General features: G+C 43.7%; 1 protein-coding gene across 1 annotated transcript; it reads left to right on the forward strand.

The window, feature by feature from the left end:
- Positions 1–5,705: 5,705 nt before the first annotated feature.
- Positions 5,706–10,680, forward strand: C2H7orf25 (chromosome 2 C7orf25 homolog). Its single transcript, XM_065399472.1, has 2 exons — positions 5,706–5,762; positions 9,044–10,680. The coding sequence occupies exon 2, from the start codon at positions 9,060–9,062 to the stop codon at positions 10,326–10,328; it is 1,269 nt and encodes a 422-aa protein (XP_065255544.1). The 5' UTR covers positions 5,706–5,762; positions 9,044–9,059; the 3' UTR covers positions 10,329–10,680.
- The last annotated feature ends 15,457 nt before the right edge of the window (positions 10,681–26,137 follow it).

Below are 26,137 nucleotides of genomic sequence, written 5' to 3' on the forward strand. Positions count from 1 at the left end.
TTGACAAGAGTTTGCCTAACCTGATCTTAAAAACCTTCAGTGACAGGGATTCCACAACTTCCCTTGGTAATCTATTCCAGTACCTAACTCTTTGTATAGTTAAAAGGATTTTCCTAATATCTAACCTAAACCTTCCTGCAGATTAAGCCAATTATTAAAGGTAAGACAAGTAGATATGCAGAACAGTTGATCAATCCTCTTTATAACAGCCCTTAATATATTTGAATACTATGATTAGGTATTCCCCTCCAGTGTTCTTTTCTCAAGACTAAACATGGCCAGTTTTTTTAACCTTCATAGGCCAGGTATTCTAAACCTTTTATCATTTTTGTTGCTCTTTACTAGCCTCTTTGTCTACATCTTCGTTAAAGTGTATCCAGTGTTAGGCATCAGTATATTTCACCTAAGGTCTCACCAGTGCATAGTAGAATGGAACAATTACTTCCTGTGGCTTACATACAACATTCCTGTTAATACATCCTAGAATATTAGCCATTTTTGCAATTGAATTTTATTGTCTTATATTTAATGTGTGATGCACTATGACCCTGAGCCACGATGAGCCAGTTATTTCCCATTTTGTATTTGGGCATTTATTTTTCCTTTGTAAGTGTAGTACTTTTCACTTGTCTATATTGAATTTCATCTTGTTGATTTCAAACAAATTTTTCAATTAGAATTCGAAAGGATTTGAATTCTAATTCTGTCCTCCCATCTTGGTGTAATCTACAACTTTTATAAGCATATTCTCCATGCTCCAAGTCGTTAATGAATATATTGATTAGTACTGGACCGAGCACAGACCCGTGTAGGACTCCACTAGATGTGTCCTCAGAGTTTCACAGAAAACCATTGATGACTACTCTTTGGGTACGTCTATACTTACCCGCTGGTTCGGCGGCAAGCAATCGAACTTCTGGGTTCCATTTATCGCGTCTTGTCTGGACGCAATAAATCGAACCCAGAAGTGCTCGCCGTCGACTCTGGTACTCCTGCTCGGCGAGAGGAGTACGTGGAGTCGACGGGGGAGCCTGCCTGCCGCGTCTGGACCGTGGTAAGTTCGAACTAAGGTACGTTGACTTCAGCTACGTTATTCACGTAGCTGAAGTTGCGTATCTTAGTTCGAATCGGGGGGTTAGTGTAGACCAGGCCTTTGAGTATGGTTTTTTGACTGGTTGTCTACCCACTTTGTAGTAATTCCACCTAGACCACATTTCTTTAGTTTGGTTATGAAAATGTAATGTGGGACTCAAAAAATTACTAAAATCAAAATATGTCTGCAGCTTCCCCCATCTACTAGCCTAGAAACCCTGTATTATGAAAGTCTTTGAACAGTGTGTAATTGATGCAGAGAGGAGACTGGAACAATAGCTCTAAGGGATGTGAACTCAAATAACCATACTGATATTTAAATCCTCACTGGGTAACTATTCCATTCCTCAGCTAAGGCAGGAGAGGGAAGATCATGAATCTGCAGAGTTTACATGGAGAGATGTCTCAGGGGAGAGATGTGATTTTTTTTTTTCCTCTGGACCCCCAATCACGAAAGAGGCATGTCCAAGGATCCTAGCAGCACGCATAGGCATATTCCCATGGGTATATCAATGGGAGGCCAAGCTCAAAGCCCTGTGAAGCTCAGATGAGTGCACACAATCATATTTTGAGCATCTGCACAGCCTACTGTGAGGAGTATTTCATTTTAATGATTCACACAGGCAGAGCTTGGTAGAGAACCACCACCCATTTTCTTCCATCGTGACCCGTAGCTTACTCCTACTGTGGAAACTACCCCACTGTACCAAGACAGCTGCACTGAAAATAAGTCAATTTAAATTAATTGCCTAATCTTTATGGAGTCTTTTTAAAAGGTGTTTACCATTTGGCCTAGAAATTTTTAAAGATGATTTTTAATGGAAAGTTAAAAATACATGTAACTAGTGTGTGTGTGTGTGTGTGTGTATATATATATATATATATATATATATATATATATACACATACATATTTTTTACTTTTTAAAATTGGTTATTTTTAAGTGATGGTAATTTAGTTTTGGAGCATGTTATCAAATGCAAAAATAAAGAGCACTTCAAGAGTGAAGTACATTTTGTGGCAAAGTTTACAGTGGTGCTAGTCTCCAGCTGGTGCAGTTTGTCTTGCATCTTCATGAATATCAAAGTCTTTGGCTATAATCCACTAGACAATAATCTTGGAAACAGCTGCTATGTCATTCTCTAAAATTGCAGCCTCTAAACCGCTAGCATAAATTTATGGTAGCTAATGTGTGAGATATTGGCAGCAGAGAGACTAAACAATATTGGAGGGGAAAGACAAAGTTAGAATTGTTCCAAGTTTGATTTCAAATAGGGTTTCATGTGTGGATCAACAGATGTACCAGAGCCTAGAATTGCATTGCAAAACTTCTAAAGTTGTGATGTACAGTGCTGTAATGTGAATGCCACAAAAAAGCAAAAGAAACATTAAACAGATGTTCTGACTCCCCGTTCCATGCGTTGACTTACATGATCTTTCTTCAGTAAGGCCCCAGTCCTGGAAGCTGCTCTGCTCCTCCAGACACTCATGCCAGTTTGGATCACTAACAATTCTGCCATGGAGTCACAGATAGTCCCCTTAAACCTTTCAGTCTATCTTGCCATCCAGACAAACTAGACTTACTGATCAATGGTCACTTACACCAAAAATCACATCATACAAAGGTTACTTTTGGAGTGATCTGTCCATTCAAAATGTCTTTCAGGGCAATCCAGGAGGCAGCTCCTGGGGATCTCTGGCTTCAGTTTAGAGTCTCTGGTCCTTTAGAGTTCAAACAGCCAGAAAGACAGGAAATTTTCCCATGGTTTTGTTTTATTTCCTTCGTTCAGCTTTCATGCCCACAGAATAAGCTTCCTAGCACATAGCATTTCCTAGGTGTAATTGGGTCATTAACCAATCCTTCGGATTGCAATGGTCCTTGATAACCCATTTTATTTTGACAGTCATTCTGGATGGGTGGGGGAAGGGAGGAAGGGGACCCATGCCTGAGTTCACAAGTCCAGAGTAAACATTTTCAACGTTATAAAGCAAAGCTTAAGTATTTTCTTATAGCAGGGAATACAGACATTACAAGTGAGATTAATGCATCCAACAACTTACAAGCATTTCATAGAGTCGAAATACATTCTTACATAGGCACCAACTCCGTGGGTGCTCCAGAGCAAATAATTAGCAGGTGCTTAGCACCCACCGCAGCTGAGCTTCCCCCCTGCCCCACCCGCCCCCCAGTGCCTCTCCCCCACTGGTGGCCCCGCTGATCACTCCTCCCGTTCCCTCCCAGAACCTCCTGCCTGTCGCAAACAGCTGTTTTCCGGTGTGTAGGTTGGCTCTGGGAGGGAGGAGTGGGGACAGGGTGCACTCAGGGGAGGGGGTGGAAAGAGGTGGTGAAGAGTCAAGGTGGGGGTGGAGCAGGGGTGGGAAGAGGTGGGGTGGGACAGGAAGAGGCAGTGGCTTTGGGGAAGGGATGGAGTGGGGGCAGGATGAACAGGGGCTTTGGGGAAGGGGTGGAGGGGAGTAGAGGTGGGGGCAGAGCAGGGGCAGGAAGAGGCAGGGGCTTTGGGGAAGGAATGGAGGTGGGGGCAGGACCTGGGGCGGGGGGGGGAGGGAGTCGAGCACTCCCCCGGTAGAGGGGAAGTCGGCGCCTATGCATTCTTATAAGACTAATACCTATTTTGAGCAAAACTAACGTATAGGTGTTAATTGTAGTGCAAATTTAAACTGAGGCTGGAGGCCATGATGGCATCAGGTGGTCAGATCTTAGCTAATGTGTGCAACCTGGGCAAGAGCTGGCATTTGGCCTGACAGTGTCGCAATATTGTTTATGGTGACTGAAGGATTTTGATGTGGCTAGGGTGGCCAGGTGTCTGGTTTTCGAGTAGAAAGTCCAGTCGAACAGGGGACCTGACAGTGTCCGGTGAGATCTACTGACTGGCACCCAAAGTCCAGTAAATGCAGGCGTGGAGGCACCAAGTCATCACCAACATCAGCCCCTACTCAGCCAGGGCCACCTCCTACCTGTGTTGGGCGACTACAGCTCCCAGCCCCGGCTCTGCAGGCGAGTCCCTCCAAACCTGGGCAGTGAGCGATGGGGGGAGGGGAAAGAGGAGTGAATGGGGGTGAAGCCTCAGGGTGAGGGGTGGGGCCTTGGGGAAGCAGTGGGGCTTTGGGGGAATAGGTAGGGCAGCAGAGGTTCCAGCACTCCTGCTGATGTATCTGGTATTTAAATATTACAAAGTTGGCAACCCTGGATGTGGTGCAAATTTAAACTGAGGCTGGAGGCCATGCTGGCATCAGTCAATTAAGAGTGGTCCGGAGTTGGAAAAAATGATTTAAAACCAGTCTGAAAGATGCAGGAACTCCCTGGAGACTGGACCACAACTGATGTTTAGTATCAGCACAGCGTAGACAGCCTCCCTCCCTCTTTCTAAAGAATTTCACAGAGAATCTCGTGCATGTTTGCTTGTATATTTCTACTAGTTATACCAGGATGGTCCAGATGTCACCCCTTCGAACACTGAGGAGCAGAGATGTCCTTGTGATCCATTGGGTCTCAAATAAGGAAGCTCCCATAGTGGAGGTAGAGGCCCTGCATTCTTGTTTTGGGCCTTACAAATCGTAAAATCGTTTCTTGTCATAAAGGGTAACTTCTGTGCTGTCACTTTTACCAAAGAAAATACTGATCCCTTTGTTCTGATCTGTTTCCCCACTTACTTTTTGAATGCTATTTTTAGAGGGGGTAGAGTGCCGGGCTGAGAGAGCATGAGCTGAACTAACTTGAAATTGGGTTTGTTTAGTTTGGAAAAGAGAAGACTGAGAGGGGACATGATAGCAGTTTTCAGGTATCTAAAAGGGTGTCATAAGGAGGAGGGAGAAAACTTGTTCACCTTAGCCTCTAAGGATAGAACAAGAAGCAATGGGCTTAAACTGCAGCAAGGGAGGTCTAGGTTGGACATTAGGAAAAAGTTCCTAACTGTCAGGGTGGTTAAACACTGGAATAAATTGCCTAGGGAGGTTGTGGAATCTCCATCTCTGGTGATATTTAAGAGTAGGTTAGATAAATGTCTATCAGGGATGGTCTAGACAGTATTTGGTCCTGCCATGCGGGCAGGGGACTGGACTCGATGACCTCTTGAGGTCCCTTCCAGTCCTAGAATCTATGAATCTATGAAAGGTCGGCAGGATGTCTGGGGGCAGTGATTTGTGACATTCTTCCGGAAGCAGGGGAGGGAGGGGGAATCTGTCTGTTGCAGCCTGAGGTACATAACATGTCCTATTCTGGCAAATGCTAAAGTAACTCTTACTATCCAGAGGAAGAGAAAAAATATATCCATTCCCTTCTTGTGAGGTTAGTTTTTAGAGCTATGGAACAGATATGGGTATGAATGGTAGGAGCAGGATAAATTCTCTGTAATGCACCCTCACCCTTATACCCCCCTAAGTAAATAAAAAACACAAGGTAAGAATGAAGGGCTTTCAGCTTATCCCTACAGTAAAGCCCTGGCCTGGATCGCCAGGTGGCGCTGCAGGCGGCTGAGAAGGTAGAGCGTGCGGCAGCCAGGCCGGGTTTCCGCTTAGCTCGCAGAAGGGGAAGGGCCGGAGTGGGCCTTGCCATTGGCTTTCTATGGATGGGTTTAGGGGGAGCAGCTGCTGTTGCACCGGGGGAAGGAGCGTGGCATCTGCCGCGGGGCTGATTCCCCCCCCCCTTTCAGGTGTAAGTATTGCCCACGCTCGGGCTGCGGCGGGGACCCCGAGGAAGGACAGCTATAGAACAGTGTGATGGACTTCAGAGGAAAACCCTCCTTCCCAGGTCCCGGTGAAGGGATTTACCTTCATCGAGAGAAAGACTGAGGGTAGCAGTTGGGTCGAGATACACCAGTAAACAAGACTTCCTTGCTAGGGACACTCCCTCCATTTAAGGAGACAGGAGCCCAGGCAAACCCCCCTGGGCATCCAAACGCACCTCACTCGGGGTGGGGGACTCTTTTTTGAAAGGCAGGTGGAAGGGCCTGTTTAGACGGATGGATGGATTTGGCTGTGTGGCCTTTCTCAATGAGATGTCTAACCTGCTACATACTTTTAAATGCCCCTTTATAGCGCGACCCTGGAGCCTGAGACCCCTGCATTAGGGGGAGGTTTTGTGCATTGGGTAAAACTACACAGAAGAATCACCTGAACTCAGGCATGCAAATGAAGCCCGGTGACTCGCTGCTCAGTGCAAATTCCTGGGGCTAGTTACACGCAGTAACGAGCTGCTGCTGGGTTAGTGGCGTGGTGCGGTTTGATTGCCGGGGAAGTGGGTGGGAACCTGCTCAGCAATAAGCAGGGGGCGAGCCCTGAGAAAGGGGGGGGGGGGGGAGGAGTGTGCTGCTTGCTTGCTACGGGAGCAGCAGCCGGGTATTTAAATCATTTTGCCCTGGCTTAAGATGGTGGCTTCGCTTCCTTCCTGTCTGCCCCCATGTGATTTCTCCAGGCGGTGTCTGCTGCAAGGAGCCGGAGGCCAGACCGCAGGAGGGGTGGGGTGAGCGCTTCCCTCCCCCAGCCTGTGCTGTGTGCTCCCGTCCTCTGCTCTTGTAGGGCTGTAGCCGGGGGGAGGAGCAATGGCACTCTGCAGGGGCTTCCAAGTGAAAGTGTTGGGGTTCAGTTGAGGGGTCTGGGTGCTGGGGGAATGGGGCTTGGTGGGGTGGGGGTTTGAGTACAGGGAGCTCAGTGGGGGTCTGCAGGCAGGGGGGCTGAGTGCCAGGGGCACTAGATGCAGGGATTGAGGTTCAGTGAGGTGGGGTTTGGGTATGGAGGGGTAGGGGGGTTCTGAATGTCTGGGGTGAGGCTTGGTGTTGGTGTCTAGGTATGGGAGGTCCGAAGCATGGGGGTTAGGCAGATGGGGGAGCAGCTCCCTGCACAGTGACCCCTCCCCCCATAGCTGAGGAGCGCTGGGGGCAGGAAGCAGGGCAGGATGCTGAGGTTTCTGCAGCTGGGGGAGATTTGTGGGGTTGAATCTGACACAGCCCTAGCAACTCCTTGCACGGGAAGAGGAAGTCCCACTCTCTTCTGCCTCCAGCCCAGCTGGAACTAGCAGCTGATCCCAGCTCAGAGTAGGAGCCACTGGCTGGGGTGTCCCCAGCCCTGTGGTGATTTACCTCTCCACCGGCTGCTCCGGATGTCTGAAAAAATGTATCTGGGCAGCTAGGGAGTGTGGCGTGACTGCCTTTGCAGCTTCCCTGTCAGAAAGTCACATTTCAGCGGGGAAGCAAAGAAATCTGTGGGGGACATGAATTCTGCACACGTGCAGTGGCGCAGAATTCCCCCAGGAGTATACAGAGCTGGTTGTTCTTCATTTCTGCCATGTTGCACATTGGTCTGACCTTACCAATGATGACAATGTGATTATTTGCGTACATTTAATTTTTCCTGTTATGAATTGTGTAGCGATATCAAAACATATAGCAAACACATTTATTGCAAAACTGAGTGTACTCACTGGTCGGTTTTATGTACAGATGCAAATGATGGCTTGGGAGACTGGGAATCAATAAGAAAGTAGGATTATTTTAACATAAACTCTGGAGTGCTGTTGTGAAGTGTCTGGGTTTTGTGATGAGCAGCACTGAAGAACTGGTTTTTTAGATATGGTTGGAGGAAGCATCAGGCAAAAGGGGCAGCAGGAAAGAAGACTCATTTAGAAATGAAAAGAGAACATTAAGAGTGATGTGAGGAGATTACATTTGACTTGATAGGCAATAGGGAGCCAATGAAGGTACTTCAGGAGTTTCTAAATGCCATCTTAGTGGTGGGAGAGGTAGATTGTTTTGCTATTTTCTTTATTTTTTTTTGTGGCGAAGAGCCTGAAGAGATTGAGTTGGTCATGTGACGATGATGATGATGGATTGAATAAGGATTTTTGTGCTTGGAAGATTTTTGGTGATATTGGGTAGAGATAGTTGTAAGTGTGGCTTCAACTGCATATGGGCTCAAAGATTCCACAAATCTGGGCTCAGAACCTGCATTAGCAGATCCATATTCAGGGGGAGTGCCTAGTTCTTGTGTCTGGTTCCAGTTGTCTCTGTCATCAACACCTGGTTTTCTTCAACTAGTGTGCATCTAACCTTGTCTGAAAATGATAGGGGGGTGTATATGTGTATTACCCTGTGGTAAATACAAAAACTACTTGCAATAATATTTGATGCTCTGTGTGGTGTTTTTTTTTCCCCCCCACAGAAGTATTCCCATATTAAGTAACTGATCCTTTCCACACCGTGATGAAGTAGGTAAATAATATTATACCCATTATACTGATTGGGGGGGAAGGGGGAATGACATGCCCAATGCCATACAATTAATCTGTCACAGAGCCAGTTTACCATACAGGAGTTCCTGGATCCTAGGCCTATAGTCAATCCACTATACTACACACCTTGTAATCTGAAACTCTCTCTGTAATTAAAGGTCAGCCATGCAACAGTCTTCTAGGTTTACTCGCCTAATTAGCAGCAGTTCTACAATGTAATGAGAGACAGGAGGCTGTCTTTAAAAATGGTAAAGCACAATGAGCTCCCAGGGTGCAGTATAAGCAATTAAAAATAATAGTGTGTAAACTTAGGGACAGGGTGGAGCCTTAAAGCACAATGAAGCTTGTATAAATTTGATTGTGTGAATAAGCTTAGAAGTGAGGGCTGAGTTTTTTCAGAAGTGGTTAGGGATGTTGGACACTCAAATAGAAGAATCGTGGAAGACACCTTTTTAAAGGCCTGGATTTTTCTGAAAACACTGAGTACTCTTCTGCAGAAAATCAGGCCCCATCAAATCATTAGTCACTTTTTTTGAAGAGCTTGGCCAAGGTGTTACAGTTTCTAATGCCCACGCCACATAACTATGGTAGTCATTGCACAAAATCCAGTGCAAAGCTCTGATGTATGGTGTTGGAAAAGCCTCTTTCTATATTGTCTTTGTCACTGAACTTGTAGTAATGATGATCTCTTTTGCTTTCATCTGATAGAAATAATGCTGTCAACATGTCTGTGCAGTCATTGCTTTGTGAGAGAGTCGCCGTTGCTAAGGAATTAATGAAGAGAGCAGAAGCCCTTTCCAGATCACAGAAAGGAGGTATAGAAGGTGGAGCAAAGCTATGCAGCAAATTGAAGGCCGAGTTGAAATTCTTGCACAGGGTGGAGGCGGGGAAGGTGGCCATTAAGGAGTCCCATCTGCAGAGTACCAATCTCACACATCTCCGAGCCATAATTGAGTCAGCAGAGAACCTGGAGGAGGTCGTCAGTGTCTTTCATGTCTTTGCCTATGAAGACTGCTGTGGAGAAAAGCAAATGCTGGTGGTAGATGTTGTTGCAAATGGTGGCCACACCTGGGTGAAAGCAATTGGTCGAAAGGCTGAAGCTCTTCACAATATTTGGTTGGGCCGGGGCCAATATGGCGACAAAAGCATCATTGAGCAGGCGGAGGACTTCCTGCAAGCGAGCCGTCAGCAACCAGTGCAATATAGCAACCCCCATATTATCTTTGCTTTTTATAATAGTGTGTCCAGTCCTATGGCAGAGAGGCTGAAAGAGATGGGCATATCCGTGCGGGGAGACGTAGTTGCTGTTAACTCTTTGGCAGAGCACTTGACTGAAGAGAGACACCTAAGTGCCAGTGAATCTGATGAAGAAAGCCCTGAGGTCCTGCAGGTGACCAGAGTAGACCGGGAGAATTTAGTAGCCAGCATTGCTTTTCCTACAGAGATCAAAGTAGATGTGTGCAATAGGGTTAACTTGGACATCACTACTTTAATTACATATGTCTCTTCCCTTAGCTGTGGTGGCTGCTACTTCATTTTTAAGGAGAAAGTGTTAACGGAGCAGGCAGCACAGGAAAGGAAGGAGAGAGTCCTGCCTCAGTTGGAGGATTTCATGAAGGGCAAGGAGCTGTTCGCTTGTGAATCCGCAGTCAAAGATTTTCAGTCAATCTTAGAAACTCTAGGAGGACCTGGGGAGAAAGATCGAGCCATCTCTCTCATGAAGAGAATTAATGTGGTGCCAGACCAGCCCTCTGACCGTGCCTTAAGACTAGTGGCTAGTTCAAAAATTAACAGCCGCTCTCTAGCCATCTTTGGGACAGGAGACACTTTAAAAGCCATCACGATGACCGCAAACAGCGGTTTTGTTAGGGCAGCAGCTAACCAAGGGGTTAAGTTTAGTGTGCTTATCCATCAGCCAAGGGCACTGACTGAAAGCAAGGAGTCTGTTGCCACGCCTTTACCAAAGAACTGCGCAGCTGATAGTGGGCTTTGACTAAGCCATCTAATTAAGTAGTCATTAAAATAACTGTTTAAACGTGCTGCAGTGGAGGCAGTTCAAGAAATAGAACTCTCAAAACAATACATTTTTTTCTTTTTGTGTGCCAGATCCTGATACGTGTAGTAATTTACCTTCAAATGAAAAATTCAAGAAAAGCAGAAAATCTGTACATCATTCAGAATAGTAGTTGTAATGGATAAAAAAATATAAGTTAAAACACGTACATCCTCTGTATGTGGAATTTTTGTTCTCAACTCAATAGAGTATACAATAATTTATTCATGGGGATAACTGCATTTAAGTGGAAAATGTTAACTGTGTTCTACCTTATTAAAAAGTTCAGTTAGAAACTCAAGCCAAGCGTGCTTCCAGTGTATCTGTGCCCTGTGACGTTTTCATCCCCTTTTGAGGGACTACAATTTTTAAAAAGGATTGTGAAATCACCTCTGCAAAATGTAAACCAGTAGGATAAGTAAAAGGATAATTTGATTTTTCATTTATTGGATAAAGTGAACTACTAGAAAAACATGCACCATGTTAAACATGTTCAGTATGCTAAGGAATGATTGTAATATACCAACTGATCATGTGTACAAATGCCAATGCCCAGCTCCTCAAAGGTATTTGATTTCAATAGGAGTTAAGTTCCTAAATGCCTTTTGAGGATCTGGGTCTAAGTCTTTCACCTCTTTTGGTTTTAAAAAGTGTATATCTGGACTGTAGTACGGAAGACAGACTTAGGAGTTTTGGCTATAGCTTAACTTCCCAGGAAAAAACTGAAATTGGAGTTTCATTGGCATTTTCACTTTTTATTAATATGCCAGGGCTTGCGTGGGGGTGCCTCTGGCAACCTAATACTGTAGCTGCACTGAAGAAATTCTCCCCCTTCTCCTTGTGGGCTGTTTACATTTCCTATGTGTTGCTGAAGCAGGGGGCAGAATCTCTCCCAGTGTTCCAGCAGACAGAACTCTCTTGTATTGAGCCACCCTGGAACCAATGTCCAGGCAGAGTGCTAAGGAGCACTCTATTGCTGAAGGTTCAGAGCCAGATTCTTCGATCCTGCTGTATTCCCTTTTGTTATTCAGCAGCCCAAAGGGAATAGAAATCTCCCGTAGTCCCCTGTGTGTGTGTGTGTGGGGGGAGATAATGCTGATTTGGAGAAATAGGGTGGGTAGGTAGCTGCTGCTGATTACTCATTTCATAATAGCTGAGGTATTTCAGTGGTGGGTGATGCCATCGCTGTCCAGACACTGTAAAGTGGAGAATTTTAAAAAAACATTTTATTTAGTCTTCGGTCTTATCAAAAAGGGAACACTTATGTAACTCATTTCAAATGTTAATATTGTTTAGATGTTTGTCACATCATTGCTGATATCTGTTTATGATTAGTATTTTGTTCACAATGGACAATGAAGGAATGCCAGAGTGAAAAATGGAGCACTGAGCAATACATTTTATCAAGATGGCTAGAAAGTACCTGCTGAATATTTTGTACAGTTGTTGGAAAGGTATCTTTATCCCTGCCACTTGTAGTTCAAATGAAGGGCATTCCTTTATGTTTGGCTCTCCAAGGGCAATGCTTGATACATTGTTGGGGGGGTGGGGAGGAGAGCAGAGGAATTTGCAGCACTCACTTTACCTTTAGAGAGAGAGAAATATATGCAGACTACATAGAGGGTGAAAAAACTGGGAAAGCATGTGACTTATAGGTATAGCTATGGTTTCTGGTCAACAGTTTGTCCTCTATACCTTTGCAGTTAAATAGTGTTCAGATACACCTGTTTGTTTTTTCCCTCTAATCAGTGAGGTAATTCTTGAGGTATAGACAAGGCCAGTGAAATTTGCATATGTTTGTGCTAATTAAATATCTTCTCCCCTATCTGTAGAGGTTTATAACTGGGTAAGTTAATGTGACTGTAGTTGAGCTGTTTGTTTATGAACACATGTCCAAGTTATTCACACAGAGGTTTAGCAGTGTAACACAAAATCATAAAACAGTTGCCCACAGTTGTCACCTGAGGTTCCTTTGCTCAGAAGGAATGAAGAAATAAGGATAAATATACTCAGTAGAAAGGAGTACAGAATTTTGGACATGCTAAATAAAGATAGCCTACCCTTCTGGTATAATATCCTGGTTCCCTCATACATGGATTTGGGAAGAAGATGGTTTAGAATGGTAGATGTGTTTTGGTAAAGCTAAACTGCAGTCTTCTGTGAAATGTTACTGTTCTATAAATAGGGAGTTAGAGAGAGGTCCTTTACATTCCTGTTGTTGGGTATCCCCATTCTTGAAGACAGGAGCAATTTTTCTTTCTATAATGGGGGGTGGGGGGTGAAAGGGCAGCTCAAACCCCATTGAGTTTTCAATAGAACATAGCAGTTCAGACCAGTGGACCATAACATCCTTTATCCGGCCAGTACCAGAATGTGCAAGAAACCTCACAGTGAACAGTGTGTGAAATAAGCAGTCCATATGGGAAGTTTTTCTCTAACCCCAGTCACACGCAGGCTAGCTTGTACAGACATATGAAGGTTTATCACTCTTCTGTTTTGTAATTTCCTGTCTGATATGGGTACGGATGTTCTATATTAATTTTTCATACAGTCTCACTAAGTTCTTGGCCTCAAGTAGGTCGTGTCAGTGAGTTGTGCAGCATAATTATTAATTCTGAGTTTAAAAATAAGATCCCTTTATCAGTTTTAAACTTGCTGCTTTTCAGTTTCATTGATTGTCCCCTGATTGATTGTATTGTGAGACCTGGTAAACAGGAGTGCACAACTTTCTGCCCTTCATTATTTTGGCCCTGAGAACTGGACTTGCCCCACTTTTTCTCCCCCAACCTATTTGTCACCTCTGAAACACAAATCCCTTCAGCTTGGGGAGACATTCACCCCACGCAATAGGATAATCTGGACTGTGCTATGCAGTTTGTTGTTGTAGAGTTGGTCTGGCCGACCTTGTGTAATGTGTAAATCTTCTGTTTCCAGGCCTTAGTGTATGGTACCATCATGGGGCGGTTTTATCCATTTCAAACCAAAGCACTTTTCCCAATATGTGTGGAGTGTTTTTTTTTTTTTTTTTTTTTTTATTAAACACGCTCTAATTTTGTTACTGTTTGAATTACTTGCACATTGCCTACCTGCCATCAATTTTCCATCAATCCTATGAACGATACATGAAGAAGGTCCCAGAGGAGCCCTAGAAATGCCCCCAGGACATTGAGCTACCTGCACCTTCCAGTCCTTTTATTACTTAATATATATCCATGTTGATTTGGTGCCTTAAAAAATGTGACTTGAGGCTGTTACCCCATTTCAACGTCCGCAATTTTCTGGTTTGCTGGTAAAACAAAAAATTTGTCATGGAGTGAAAGCATGGTATTTCAAGGCACACTCTGGAATCCGATATGAGCTGAAATACATTAATACAGAGCACCTTCATATCTTCCATCCAAGCATCTCACAGTGATTTATGTGTGTATATATAAAGGCTCCTAACATCCAGGGCGGGATACGTAAGTGATAGCATTCCAATTTTACAGCTGGGTCTCGGAGGCATGGAGAGGTTAAAAGAAAATCACTCAGGAAATGAGTTGGTAGAGCTGGGAGTAGACCCCTACCCCCAGGGCTGAATTGTCTGACCCAATACCAGCACTCAACACAATCTAAAAAAGAGCATGAAAACTTTTCATTTGCTTCCCTACAAATACGTTTTTCATGAGTAGGGTGACCAGACGTCCCGATTTCAGCGGGACTGTCCCGATTTTTGCTTGTTTGTCCCGCGTCCCGACCAATGTTAGGTCGGGACACTAGACAAACAAGCAAAGGCTCCGGAGCCCGGAAGGGCTCGCACCCCCCCTGCCCCGACTCCACCCCCTCCTCCCCCCATTGGCTCCCTCCCCAAATCCCCGCCTCTTCCCCAAGCACGCCATTCCTCCTCCCTCCACAAGCGCTGGCATCGGCAGCCCAGCCCAGCCCCGTTCCTTCCCCTGCGGGACCCGAGCGGGATGGGGGGGCTGGGGCCTGCTGCCCCCACTCCGGGGCCGCCCGCGGGATTGCACCAGCTGGGCAGCCAGCCCAGATGCGACTGGCCAGGGGCTGGGCACGCGCAGCGTGCGCGCTGCTGGGTCCCCGCAACAGGCCCAGGCTCGGGGGGTTCGCGGGCGCCAGAGCCGCAGCCGCCGAGCTTGGCCAGCGGCCGCTTCCTCCCCCCACAGCCGTGGGAGCTGCAGCAGCGGCTGCTCCCGAGTCCCACTGCCCAGGTGGGGAGAACAGCCGCCGCCTGGCTCCGCGGGCCGCCCCCCTACTCTCCCTCCAGTTACCGTCCGACTGAGTCCTGCCTGCGCTCGGGGCCAGGCCAGACTCTCACTCACCGCGTCCCCGCGCTCCCCCTGCGTCTCCGGGGCCTCCCCCCAGCGCTTGCAGAGGGAGGAGGAGGGGGGGTTGTTTTTTTGCTCTGCCGCTGTTTTTTTTTTTTTGCCCCCCCCTCCCCCCCCCCCCCACGTCCCGACCTGGGTGATCTGGTCACCCTATTCATGAGGCCTATTAACCCCTAATCTGCTCAGCTAAGAAGTGTTGTTAAAACATTCCATGCTGTCCTGTGGAACCTTTTTTTTTTTTTTTCCTTTTTTCTGGGAGCACTATAGGTGCATGTTGTTTTGTTTGAGAGCTAGTGTCTTTGTCCTATACAGCATTAAACCTGCTGTCTAATCAACTAATAATAATGTGGGGATCAGTTCCAGCTCACAGTACATACTCAAAGTACTAAGGGGATCACCAGAAGGGTAGTTGGATTATATATTTACTCTTGTTCTTGTTTCTAATAACTCTTTATAACTTCACATCTGAAATCTCTACCAGGAGTAATTTCCCCTTCTCTATTCCTATCTGTTTTTGTTGATTAACTTGCACATCAGCTGGTAAAATTCCTGATGTTTATTTACCTGTAAGTGTGAAGATACAAGAACAATGAAAACCCCAAAGACAATTTTCCATGTTACCATCACAATTGGCAATAACAAGCACTCTTGCAGGTAGAGTGGTTAAGGAATGAAGGGACAAGGGGAATAAACTATCTTCTTTAGCCCAGTATTGGTCAGAAAGGTAAAGCAGTGCGAGGAAGTTTATGCTACAGCTGTACAGTAACCAGTCTGTGGATAAACAGAAGACTCCAAGTCACTGTTCCTGCACTAGAAATGCAGTTACAACATCTGAAAAAAAAATCCAAACTTTTCATGAGTGAAAATGTGGTGCAGGAAAGTGGATTCAGAGTCCCTGTTGGAGCCTGTATGAAGGCTTTCTCTTTCGTTCACATTCACATCTTACCTGCACCCCAAGATTTGCACATAGGTTTATGCAGAGATTAACAGTTAGTGGGGTGTGTTATGAAATAATGTGATGGGAGATAGAAAAATCCCCCCCCACACACACACACCAAATCTGGCAGTTTTAGCAGAAGACAGGCTGCCATTTGCAACAATAACAATGTACATGATGGTAATGTCATTCTTTTTTTTTTAAAGATTATTACAACAAGGGGGATAGCACTCCCAGGAGATCCAGAGAGACTGCCACTAGTAATGCAGAGGATAAGGGGGAAAGTTGCTACATTATAACTGGTACATGTCAGCTGTGATCTGTCTAACCTGTCCCAGATAGATAAATTATAAGCGGGCATAGATTGGCGGTCTCTTGAAACCCAACCAATTGTTGCTAATTTTCTACAAGTTGTAGCTTCTAAAACTATAGCAAGTTTTATTTTGTCATCCCATCAACTGGAATTTTTCTTCATTGGAGCCAAAGCCAGCAGCAGGGGTTGGTCATGTCTTCTGTCGGGATTAATTTTGCAATTTATTCTAAAGGCAAAAACAAAAGTATGAATGAGAAAAAGTTCTGCTGATTTATGGAGTATAGAGACCAAGCCCTTCGCCATTCCCCCATAGGAGTTACGATTGCACAATTAATAGCCTTGTTCTTCACAAAGGATTTCACAAAGTGCTGTATGTACAACACTACTGAAATGGAGCCACCTCTGGGAAAAGGAGATGGGGAAATATCCTGTGGTGTTTGACCAAGTCAAGTATGTGTATTTCTGAAAAGTACCATGAGGTCTTCAATAGGCACAAGATTGTTCTATGCCCTTAGAGGATTCCAGTTAATAAGGTCTCATCTACAATACATCTTTCCTCTAGTAAAATGACTGGTAATTAAGTTAGCAGCCTCAGTAGGAGGAAGGGTTGAGTTGACCTTGCTGGGATTTGAACCTATGGGTCCAGTGAATCTAGGTATTACTTTCTATCGGGGTAGAGAACTCAACTGGTGGTTAGCAGAGAAATCATTGTATCTAATGAAAGATTCAGCATCTTCCTATGTGTGTTTAACCATAGCCCTGTGTTATGGGGCCTGTCTTAGGGCAAGAGATAACAGCTCTATTTCACCAACCCAGAGCTGCCAGGTGGTAGGGGGCTTGGAGCTGGTGCTGCTAGTAGGAAGCCAGAGTTCTGATGTCAATAAATCTCACGCTGAGCAGACAGAAGAGGTGTTCACCATGGACACAGGGAGAAAGGGGATATAGGACACAGCAGTTTGCATTACATCATTGATGATAACTTCCAGGTGCCAAAAGGGCAAGTAGGGGGGAGCTGTCAGTGGCATTTCACCTTGGGTGCTTCAGCCTGCAAATCTATGTATCTACTAGGAATGTGGGACTCATAATTCTTCCCCACTGGCAGCAGGGGTGGAGGCAGTAATGTAAACTTAGCTCCGGTGGTTTGACTCCCATGTCATCTAGCCAGGTTAGATTGCTCACTAGTAAAACCAACTGACTTCTGTCTCTGCTACAGCCTCCAGCTCTGCTCCCCTTACTGAAACTACACTAGTGGTGGAATCTACTTTTCCTAGCTCAGACAAGACACTAAACTATCTGTCAGTGTTAGAGCAGGGGATGTGGGACTAACAAGTCAGTAGCTCTTAGTGGGTAAGACAGAATGAGCAATATGAACAATAATAAAGGAACAGAGAAATCCAAATCAACGATTGTCTGAGCCAACACATGGAGGGGATCAAAATCTGGCAGAAACATACCAGGGCACAAAGGGGGAAGCAGTGGCTCCCCAACGTACTCCTCCTTTCCCCCTAACCCCACTGAAGGACCTATGCACATCTGGCCCCACCAGTGCAGCAAAGATTGGGGGGGGGGGTTTGTGGGGAAAACCAGAGGAGACGATAAAGGGTGAGTAAAAGTCAGAATTAACTTACTGGGAGGTTCTGTGCTTGGCTCTTTGGTTGGTGTTGTGCTGGGTTCTTTGGTTGGTTCAACACTTGGCTCTCTGGTGGACTCTGTGCTTGGCTCTCTGTTGGGCTCTGAACTTGGTTCTGCACTGGGCTCTCTACTTGGTTCCCCACTGGGCTCTCCGCTTCCTTCCCCGCTGGGCTCTCCAGTAGTCTCCATGCTTGATTCCGTGCTTGGCTTTATGCTCGGCTCCATGCTTGGGTCCCCAGACAGACAGGTAATCAATGCCTCTGGAAAAACAAAATTGACATGAATGGGTGTCATGGGTGTTCAGCATCTTTGAAAATAAGGCTACTTATCTAGGTACCTAATATAGATTTAGATGCCTACCTATAAGCAACCAAATTTGAAAACTTTGAGAGGCTCCAGGTGCCAGTTTGCCCAGAGAAGACAACTGTGGCAGTTGGAGGAGGAAAGATCATGGGCCAAATTCATCCTTCCATTGAAATTAAGAGTTTTACCAGAGACTAATTTGGCTCTATGCCACTAACATAACAAAAATCCTGAGACTGTATTTTCCTTCAGGCCTTGGAACCTATCCTATGAGTCTATAATGAGTTTGATTTACCTTGTGGTTTTATCGGATCAACTAGAAACACAGCCAGTAGAGCTGAAAGGATCAACATCTTTCTCAGCATGGTTGACTTGGTGCCTTAAGTGAAGTGCAAGTGTCAGGAAGCAAGAGGGAAGTTTCCAGTGGCCAGCTGAAAGGGAGTTCAGGTTCTATTTAAAAGAATCCACTGGCCTCCGCCCACTCTTGAATCTTCCCAGAAACAGGACATTGCAAAATAAAATGTCCGGACAGCATGCTCAGAGTTGGGATTTGGGGTTGTCAATGGCTGTACCATTCTCATTAATCAATTCCCGCACACTGCCATGGAGAGAGATGACCTTAAACACAAGCTGTGGAAGAAAATTCCAGATTGTTAGGAGTGGCATGGTCATGGAAAAAGCCATAATAAGCTATAGCAAAACCAATAATGATTTCATCAACTTTGCTTCTGGCATTGTCAGTTTCCCAAGACAAATAATCGAAGTGGTTTCTGTTGAGGTTATTTTAAAATCCTGGTATGATTCTTGACAAATAGAAACTGCCTTGAGGTAGGTGAAAAGTGTGAAGGGTCACTAAAACCTGTTGTACTTTTTTTTTTTTTTGCAGTGTTGTAAGACAATTAATTATAGTGTAAGAGTGGTGATGTTTTGGTCAAGACTGGGATGGGCATTTCATGCTAAATCCCTCTTGTCAGTCATTTATAACTTAAACACGCATCCCTCTGGGCTGAAATTTCTCATACTTTGTCTCAGCCCAAAGCTAAATGTTTTTGGAAAGTTTGAACAAACATCAGCTAGATCCTCAGATGTGAGGCTGCTCTTTTGCACTGCCACATTGGTGGAATATGACCATAAAACTGGAGTAACTGACTCTCGGAGAATCATCCCTAATGCAAAGGGGAATCCTCTGGTGGCACAGAGCTGGCTTGGCTTCTATGGCATCCCCCCATCCCTACTCACAGCATAGAGAACACAATCAGAGGAAAGATACCTATGTGCTGAAGCAAATCTTCAGCTGCAGTATAGGCCCTTTGGGGTTATTAGCAGCCAATGTAAATTAGAGTAGCATAGAAGCTGGTCCTATATATTCAGCTGTTTCTGAGATAATGTTACTGTGGGCCTGATTCTGATCGTACAGTGGTGTAAATCATGGGTAACTTAATCTGTAACATCAGTGTAAGGCAGTTCAGAATCATGCTCCTTCACTTAAGAAAGTTCTGATCTTTGTACTTCTGAATCCCATTCCTAAATATTGCATCAACCTAGTTTTTCTGTGCTGATTTTATTTCAAGTTGCTGCCACCTCTGGGGTTTGCCTTAGGCAGTGTTCTTCTAATCAGGGGTTTCTGTGGTGCAATACAGAGATTTTTCTTTTTTGATTTTTTTTTTTTTTTTTTTTTAGCTTGCGATGAAAAAGAGCTACTGATGTCCATTAACATCTACAACTATGAAGCTACTGCTGTAGGCTTCTTTGACTTTACTAAGTTCAGTGTCAGCATCAGTTTGATTGAATTCACATACCTATTTTTAAAATCCCACATGAATAGTAGAAACTAGGGCTGTTGATTAATCACAATTAACTCATGCAATTAACAAAAATTAATCGCAATTAAAAAATAATCTCGATTAATCAGTTTTAATCACACTGTTAAACAATAGAATACCAATTGAAATTTATTAAATACTTTCTGATGTTTTTCTACAGTTTCAAATATATTGATTTCAGTTACAGCACAGAATATAAAGTGTACAGTGCTCACTTTATATTTTTGATTACAAATATTTGCACTGTAAAAATAAACAAAAGAAATAGTATTTTGCAATTCACCTCAGAGAAGTACTGTAGGGCAATCTCTTTATTGTGAAAGTGCAACTAATAAATGTAGATTTTTTTTGTTACATAACTGCACTCAAAAACAAAACAATGTAAAACTTTAGAGCCTACAAGTTCACTCAGTTCTACTTTTTGTTCAGCCAATCGCTAAGACAAACAAGTTTATTTATATTTAGGGGAGATAATGCTATCCACTTATTTACAATGTCACCTGAAAGTGCGAACAGGCGTTCCCATAGCACTTTTGTAGCCGGCATTGCAAGATATTTACATGCCAGATATGCTGAACATTCGTATGCCTGTTCATGCTTCGGCCATCGTTCCAGAGGACATGCTTTCATGGTGATGACACTCGTTTAAAAAAAAAAAGTGTTAATTAAATTTGTGACTGAACTCCTTGGGGGAGAGTTGTATGTCTCCTGCTCTGTGTTTTAATCGCATTCTGCCATATATTTCATGTTATAGTAGTCTTGGATGATGACCCAGCATGTTGTTCATTTAAGAACATTTTCACTGCAGATTTGACAAAACACAAAATGGTATCAATGTGAGATTTCTAAAGATAGCTACAGCACTCGACCCAAGGTTTAAGAATCTGAAGTGCCATCCAAAATCTGAGAGGAACGAGGTATGGAGCATGCTTTCAGAAGTCTTAAAAGAGCAACACTTTGATGTGGAAACTACAGAACCCGAACCACCAAAAAAGAAAATCAACCTGCTGCTGGTGGCATCTGACTCAGATAATGAAAATGAACATGCGTCAGTCTGCACTGCTTTAGATTGTTCTTGAGTGGAAACCATCATCAGCATGGACGCATATCCTCTGGAATGGTGGTTGAAGCATGAAAGGACATATAAATCTTTAGCGCATCTGGCACGTAAATATCTTGCAATGCCGGCTATAACGGTGCCATGGGAACACCTGTTGTCACTTTCAGGTGACATTGTAAACAAGAAGCAGGCAGCATTATCTCCTGCAAATGTAAACAAACTTATCTGAGCGATTAGCTGAACAAGAAGTAGGACTGAGTGGACTTGTAGGCGCTAAATTTTTACATTGTTTTATTTTTAAGTGCAGTTATTTTTTGTATATTATTCTACATTTGTAAGTTCAACTTTCATGATAAAGAGATTGCATTACAGTACTTGTATTAGGTGAATTGAAAAATACTTTCTTTTGTTTTTTACAGTACTAATATTTGTAATAAAAATAATATAAAGTGAACACTGTATACTTCGTATTCTGTGTTGTAATTGAAATCAATATATTTGAAAATGTGGAAAACATCCAAAAATATTTAAATAAATGGTATTCTATTTATTCTTTTTAACAGTGCCATTAATTGCGATTAATTTTTTTTATCGCTTGACAGCTCTAGTAGAAACCTAAGCCTTGATGTTTATCATCCCTCTTTAAAATTGTGAATGAAGGAATTTTATTGGCTGATGAAGATTCTGACTGTACGGAATATCAGTATAACGCACAGGTCAGAAATAGATAATTGACTCTAATTAGTGTGGATGTGACTTCTCAAAAAATTTATCCTAGCCTCGCTGTTGTTTTTCCTTAGAAATTTATTCACAATGCATAACTGTCTTTCATGGGTGTGACGTACCCAGAGTTACAATCCAGAGTAATGAGTAGCTGTATGACCCCCCCCCCAGGGGTATGCCCTCCCCCAATAATCATCAGGGGCACAGAACTCCTCCAGCCCCGGGCTGTGGGGCGGGGAAAGGAAGATTGAGCGAGCCCCTGTTGGGCCGGGGAGAGGAAGAGCAAGCGCTTGCTACGGTGAGGTGGAGGGAGGGAAGAGAAAACTCCTGCTGGGGGAGGGGGGCACGATCAGTTAAATTTTTGTGCATGCCCTGCCTTGCTAGCCTTCTAACCTGGGGTACCCTTTACAATGCTTTGCTGCTATAGCTTCCATCCTGGATGGTCACAAACCGCTTCCAGCATGCAAGTCGCTCCCAGTTGTGTATGTGTGTGTACTGCAGTCTGCCAGTCACACATAGGTTCTTACCAGTCTGAATTATACTTCACGGTGACCCCAGCACACTTCCAGTCCCAGATTTTTTTTGCCCAGAAATGTATGTGCTATATTTCCCAACCTATCCTGGACAATACAAATTTATAAAGGTCTGTTGTTTCATCAATGGAAATAATATGTACACATCTTGTTATCCCAGATAGAGTTTCCCAAACACTTCTATTTAAACAGACTGGATTAGGTAAAACAATAAAACAAGTTTATTAACTACAAAGAGAGATTTTAAGTGAATACAAGTAGTGAGGCATAAAAGCCAGAAATGGTTACAAGAAAAATAAAGATAAAACAGAACTAATGCCTAACTTAACAAACTATGTTAAATTCAAAGTAAAGTTTTTTTCCCTACCACATGCTCTCAATACTCTTACTGGCCAAACTTCTTAGGCCAGGACCCCTTACTCTGTGTGATGGCTGCTTCCTTCGTCCCTTCTCGTGTCGTGAATTGAGAGAGAGCGAGAGAGCGAGGAGAAGAACTGCCTTGGGGTCTGCCACTTCTTTTTATACTCCTATCCCCCCTTTGAGAAGCATTTCTAGCTGGGAGTAAAGGGAACAGGTGGTCTGTGTGGAAGGGAATGCCATGCTGTTTCTTTGCCAAGATGTAGCTTCTTTTTGCCCATGCCCCTTTTCCTGCCAAAGAATGGTCACTTAAAAGGCAGTGGTCTTGTTTACACCTGGCTGAGGGCATTAGCTTGCCCTTTGTCTCCTTTCCTGCTTGATGACTCTGTTTATTGCTTAAATGCAAATTAAGCAGAACACACATTGTTTTGTTTGAGACAGATCTGTTTGCCAACTTCTGTTTGGGCAGGACTGTGGTTTGGAACATGTGTTAACACCACCATACAGTGGCATCTTATAACTTCACAAACAATGTGGCCACACATATTTTACCAGGACAATAATGAGCAGCAAATTATGAGTTTTCAAGTAATAGCTCACAAGGCATACTTTGTACAAAGATTATTACAATAGTGAACACGGGAGTATATTCTGTCACAATGGGGTGATGGGCACATAATCTATTCAGTCCTAAATTGGAATATGATACAGAAAGACCAATTCATCTACAGTGACTTATAAATGTTAGTACCCTTTGCCTGGCACTGTCATTCCACTCCCTTTTGAATCCCAACGTCAGTCTCTCTACAATTCTGAGTAGAGTCTCTCTCTTATGGGGAATTAATTGAAACACTGCAGGAAACAGAATGTGGGACAACAATTCACAGGATACACTGAGCAGAATCACACATTCAGTATGTTCTCTTGCCTGCTGTCCTAGGATGTCTCTGAGTGTCACAATCTACAGTAAGTACATATAGATGTGTGTGTGGCAGTATGGAATAGAGTTCCTTCATATGCAGACTGCATCGCGCCTCAGAATTTCATTTATCTGGGTATTGTCCAACACCAGCTATGTCACCCAGAATGCTCTCACCATGACTTGGGTCAGTCTTCCCAGAAATAGGTGAATAGCTGGAGACTTACAGTGGGAGACTTGAAGAGCTTGATCTGTTGAAGTTGATCAAAAAGAAGATTGAGGGGTGAGTTGATTACAATGTGTAAGTACCTTCACCAGGAAAAAATACCAGGTACTAAAGGGCTCCTTAACTTAGAGGAGAAAGGCATTACAAGAACCAATGGCTGGAAGCTAAATCCAGACAAATTCAAATTAGAAAGAGTGAGTGTGAGGGTGAATAACCATTGGAATAAACTACCAAAGGACATGGTAGATTCTCCGTTGGTTGATATAAAATATGAACTAAAGGCTGGCTGCTTCTCTGGGGGATATTCTTTAGTAGAACACGAGTTATTGGGCTTAATACAGGGGTAACTGGGTGAAATTTAATGGCATGTGATATATAGGAGGTCAGACTTCGAGCTGGCCAGGAAACCACATTTCAGTTCTGTGATAATTTGAGAATTTTCAGAGAATTTTTCATCCCAGATTAGGACAAAAGGCCAAAAACTTGAAAATGTTTGCAGAATTGAAATTCCAAAATACTTCATTTTGGAAACAGGAAACCCTAATTATCTCTGTTTGAGGCTCAGGAGGCAAGGTTCAGTCTTGGGCCAGTGACACCTTTTTAATATATAAAAGGATGCTGGCTTTACAGTCCACCACCTTGTGGCCCTGCTGAGGTAGAAAAGCAGCTTTATACCATTAGAAAGGGGAAATTCCCAGGTTTCTAATAGGACACACACAATTTTTAACCTGACACTGTGCTTTTAATATATCAAAATGGCCTTTTATTCCTGAAAACTTACTTTAAATATCTAACAGAGATCATCCCAAAATGATTGTTGGCCAGTGAAATGAGCTGATGGCCACCACATGTTCAGGCTGATTGCAGTTCAGTAGAGCAGTATCGAGGAACAGTTGTAAAAATTGGTTTACTGAAGCAGACAGCAAGTCACTCGCTAAGGACCAGGAGAAATGGTTCTGACTTTTGGTCCTGGAAGTATTAGTTTGGAAACTTGCCTGGGAAGCTATTTGAGAAATCAGTTCATCACGAGCCTCACATTTGAAGATCCCTTGGGTTGCACAACATGTAATGCAAACCCATTTTTAAACCACCCACCACGTCAGCAGCAGCAAGGACCAGATTTTCTGGAAAGGTGAGGTAGACATGGGATGAGAAGACCTCATTCCTTTCTTGTGAAATGAGGATAGTTTGTTTGCCCCAGGCATCTACTGCAGAGGTAACTATTAAGACTCTGTGAAAGGGGGTTGTGTGGATTGCCTCACAGGTGCTCTAGCTAAGGTCAGATTTCATTCTTTTTGGATTTGTTAATTTTTGTACAGCACCCAAAGAAAATACAAAGTGCTGCACATGTGAAAAATGATCATTTTCTTACATTATCAATGCCAGCTTGGGATGTACAGGCCAGATATAGGCTGTATTTAAAAACCCAGTCTTCTCCATAAATAAGGAGATGAGACCATCTTTCCTTTTAAAGTAGAGGTTGAACAATGTGGGCCTCTTACCCTTACATTTCCTTAAGATTAACCGTAGCAAAGGAGGGTGATCTAGCTACATCCAAAGGAAACTGAATTTGGACCCACTGGTGTCATTCAAGTAGTCCTTACTCATGAAAGCAGCCCCATTGACTTTTATGAGAATACTTGCATAAGTTGAACTTGTAGACTCCCCCAGCACCTTTGTTTGAGTAATGTTCACATTGGAGCTTGAAGATACCTCTATTATCTGCCTGACATACAGACACCTGAAGCCACCTTTTCTCCCTTAATTTTATTCATAATTAGTTTCTGATCGCTCTCACCTGTTTTCCATATAATTTATTATTAAAATAAGACCTAGAGGCCCCCATCAGGAATTAAGACCCCAGCATGCTAAGAACTGTACACACATAAAGTGAAAAGCCAGTCCCTGCTCCAAAGACCTTGCAGCTTTTAAAATAACTTTTTCTATGATTTCAAAAATTAGAATGAATACTTCACAGTCCCAAATTTTACCAAGAAAGAGACACATTTTGCCACCCTTACTCATGTTGAGTAGTGCCTACAGCTGGTCAAAAAATGTTTTCTTTTCTTTTTTCCATGACAACTAGTGAGTTCCTAGCTTCCAGCAGAGACCAGGCATGGCTCCCTCTGGTGAAGTATCATGAAAATGGTGATCACAGGGGAAACATGCTGAGCTGGGAATGTCTAGGCAAGTGCCTTGGTAAAGACTCATTACTGTGTACCCCCCATCTGGGGCACGTGGCTCACACTATGTATCATCTTTCTGCTTCTACTGTTAATCTTAGATTCCTAGTCTCTGATTAATAAACCAAACCTGTGCTTGACTATCTGATGTCTGCTCCATTAATAAACTAAAGAACCAAATATTTACAGTAGCCCTATTGAGTTCATCAGTGTTTTCAGAGTAAGGTACTACTTAGTGTGAGCAAGGGTGGCAGAATCTGGCCCTCACTGGTTTTGATAGATTTAACATTTTCCCTAGGGTTTGTGTCCTTTTAAAAAATATTTCTTTTGACACGTGTTTGATAATATATTACGTATACAAATGACCAATGAGACAAGTATTTCATGATACTGCCTCTAGGCACTTTGACATGGT

This window comes from Emys orbicularis, chromosome 2 (assembly GCF_028017835.1).
Source record: "Emys orbicularis isolate rEmyOrb1 chromosome 2, rEmyOrb1.hap1, whole genome shotgun sequence".
Taxonomy (NCBI): domain Eukaryota; kingdom Metazoa; phylum Chordata; order Testudines; family Emydidae; genus Emys; species Emys orbicularis.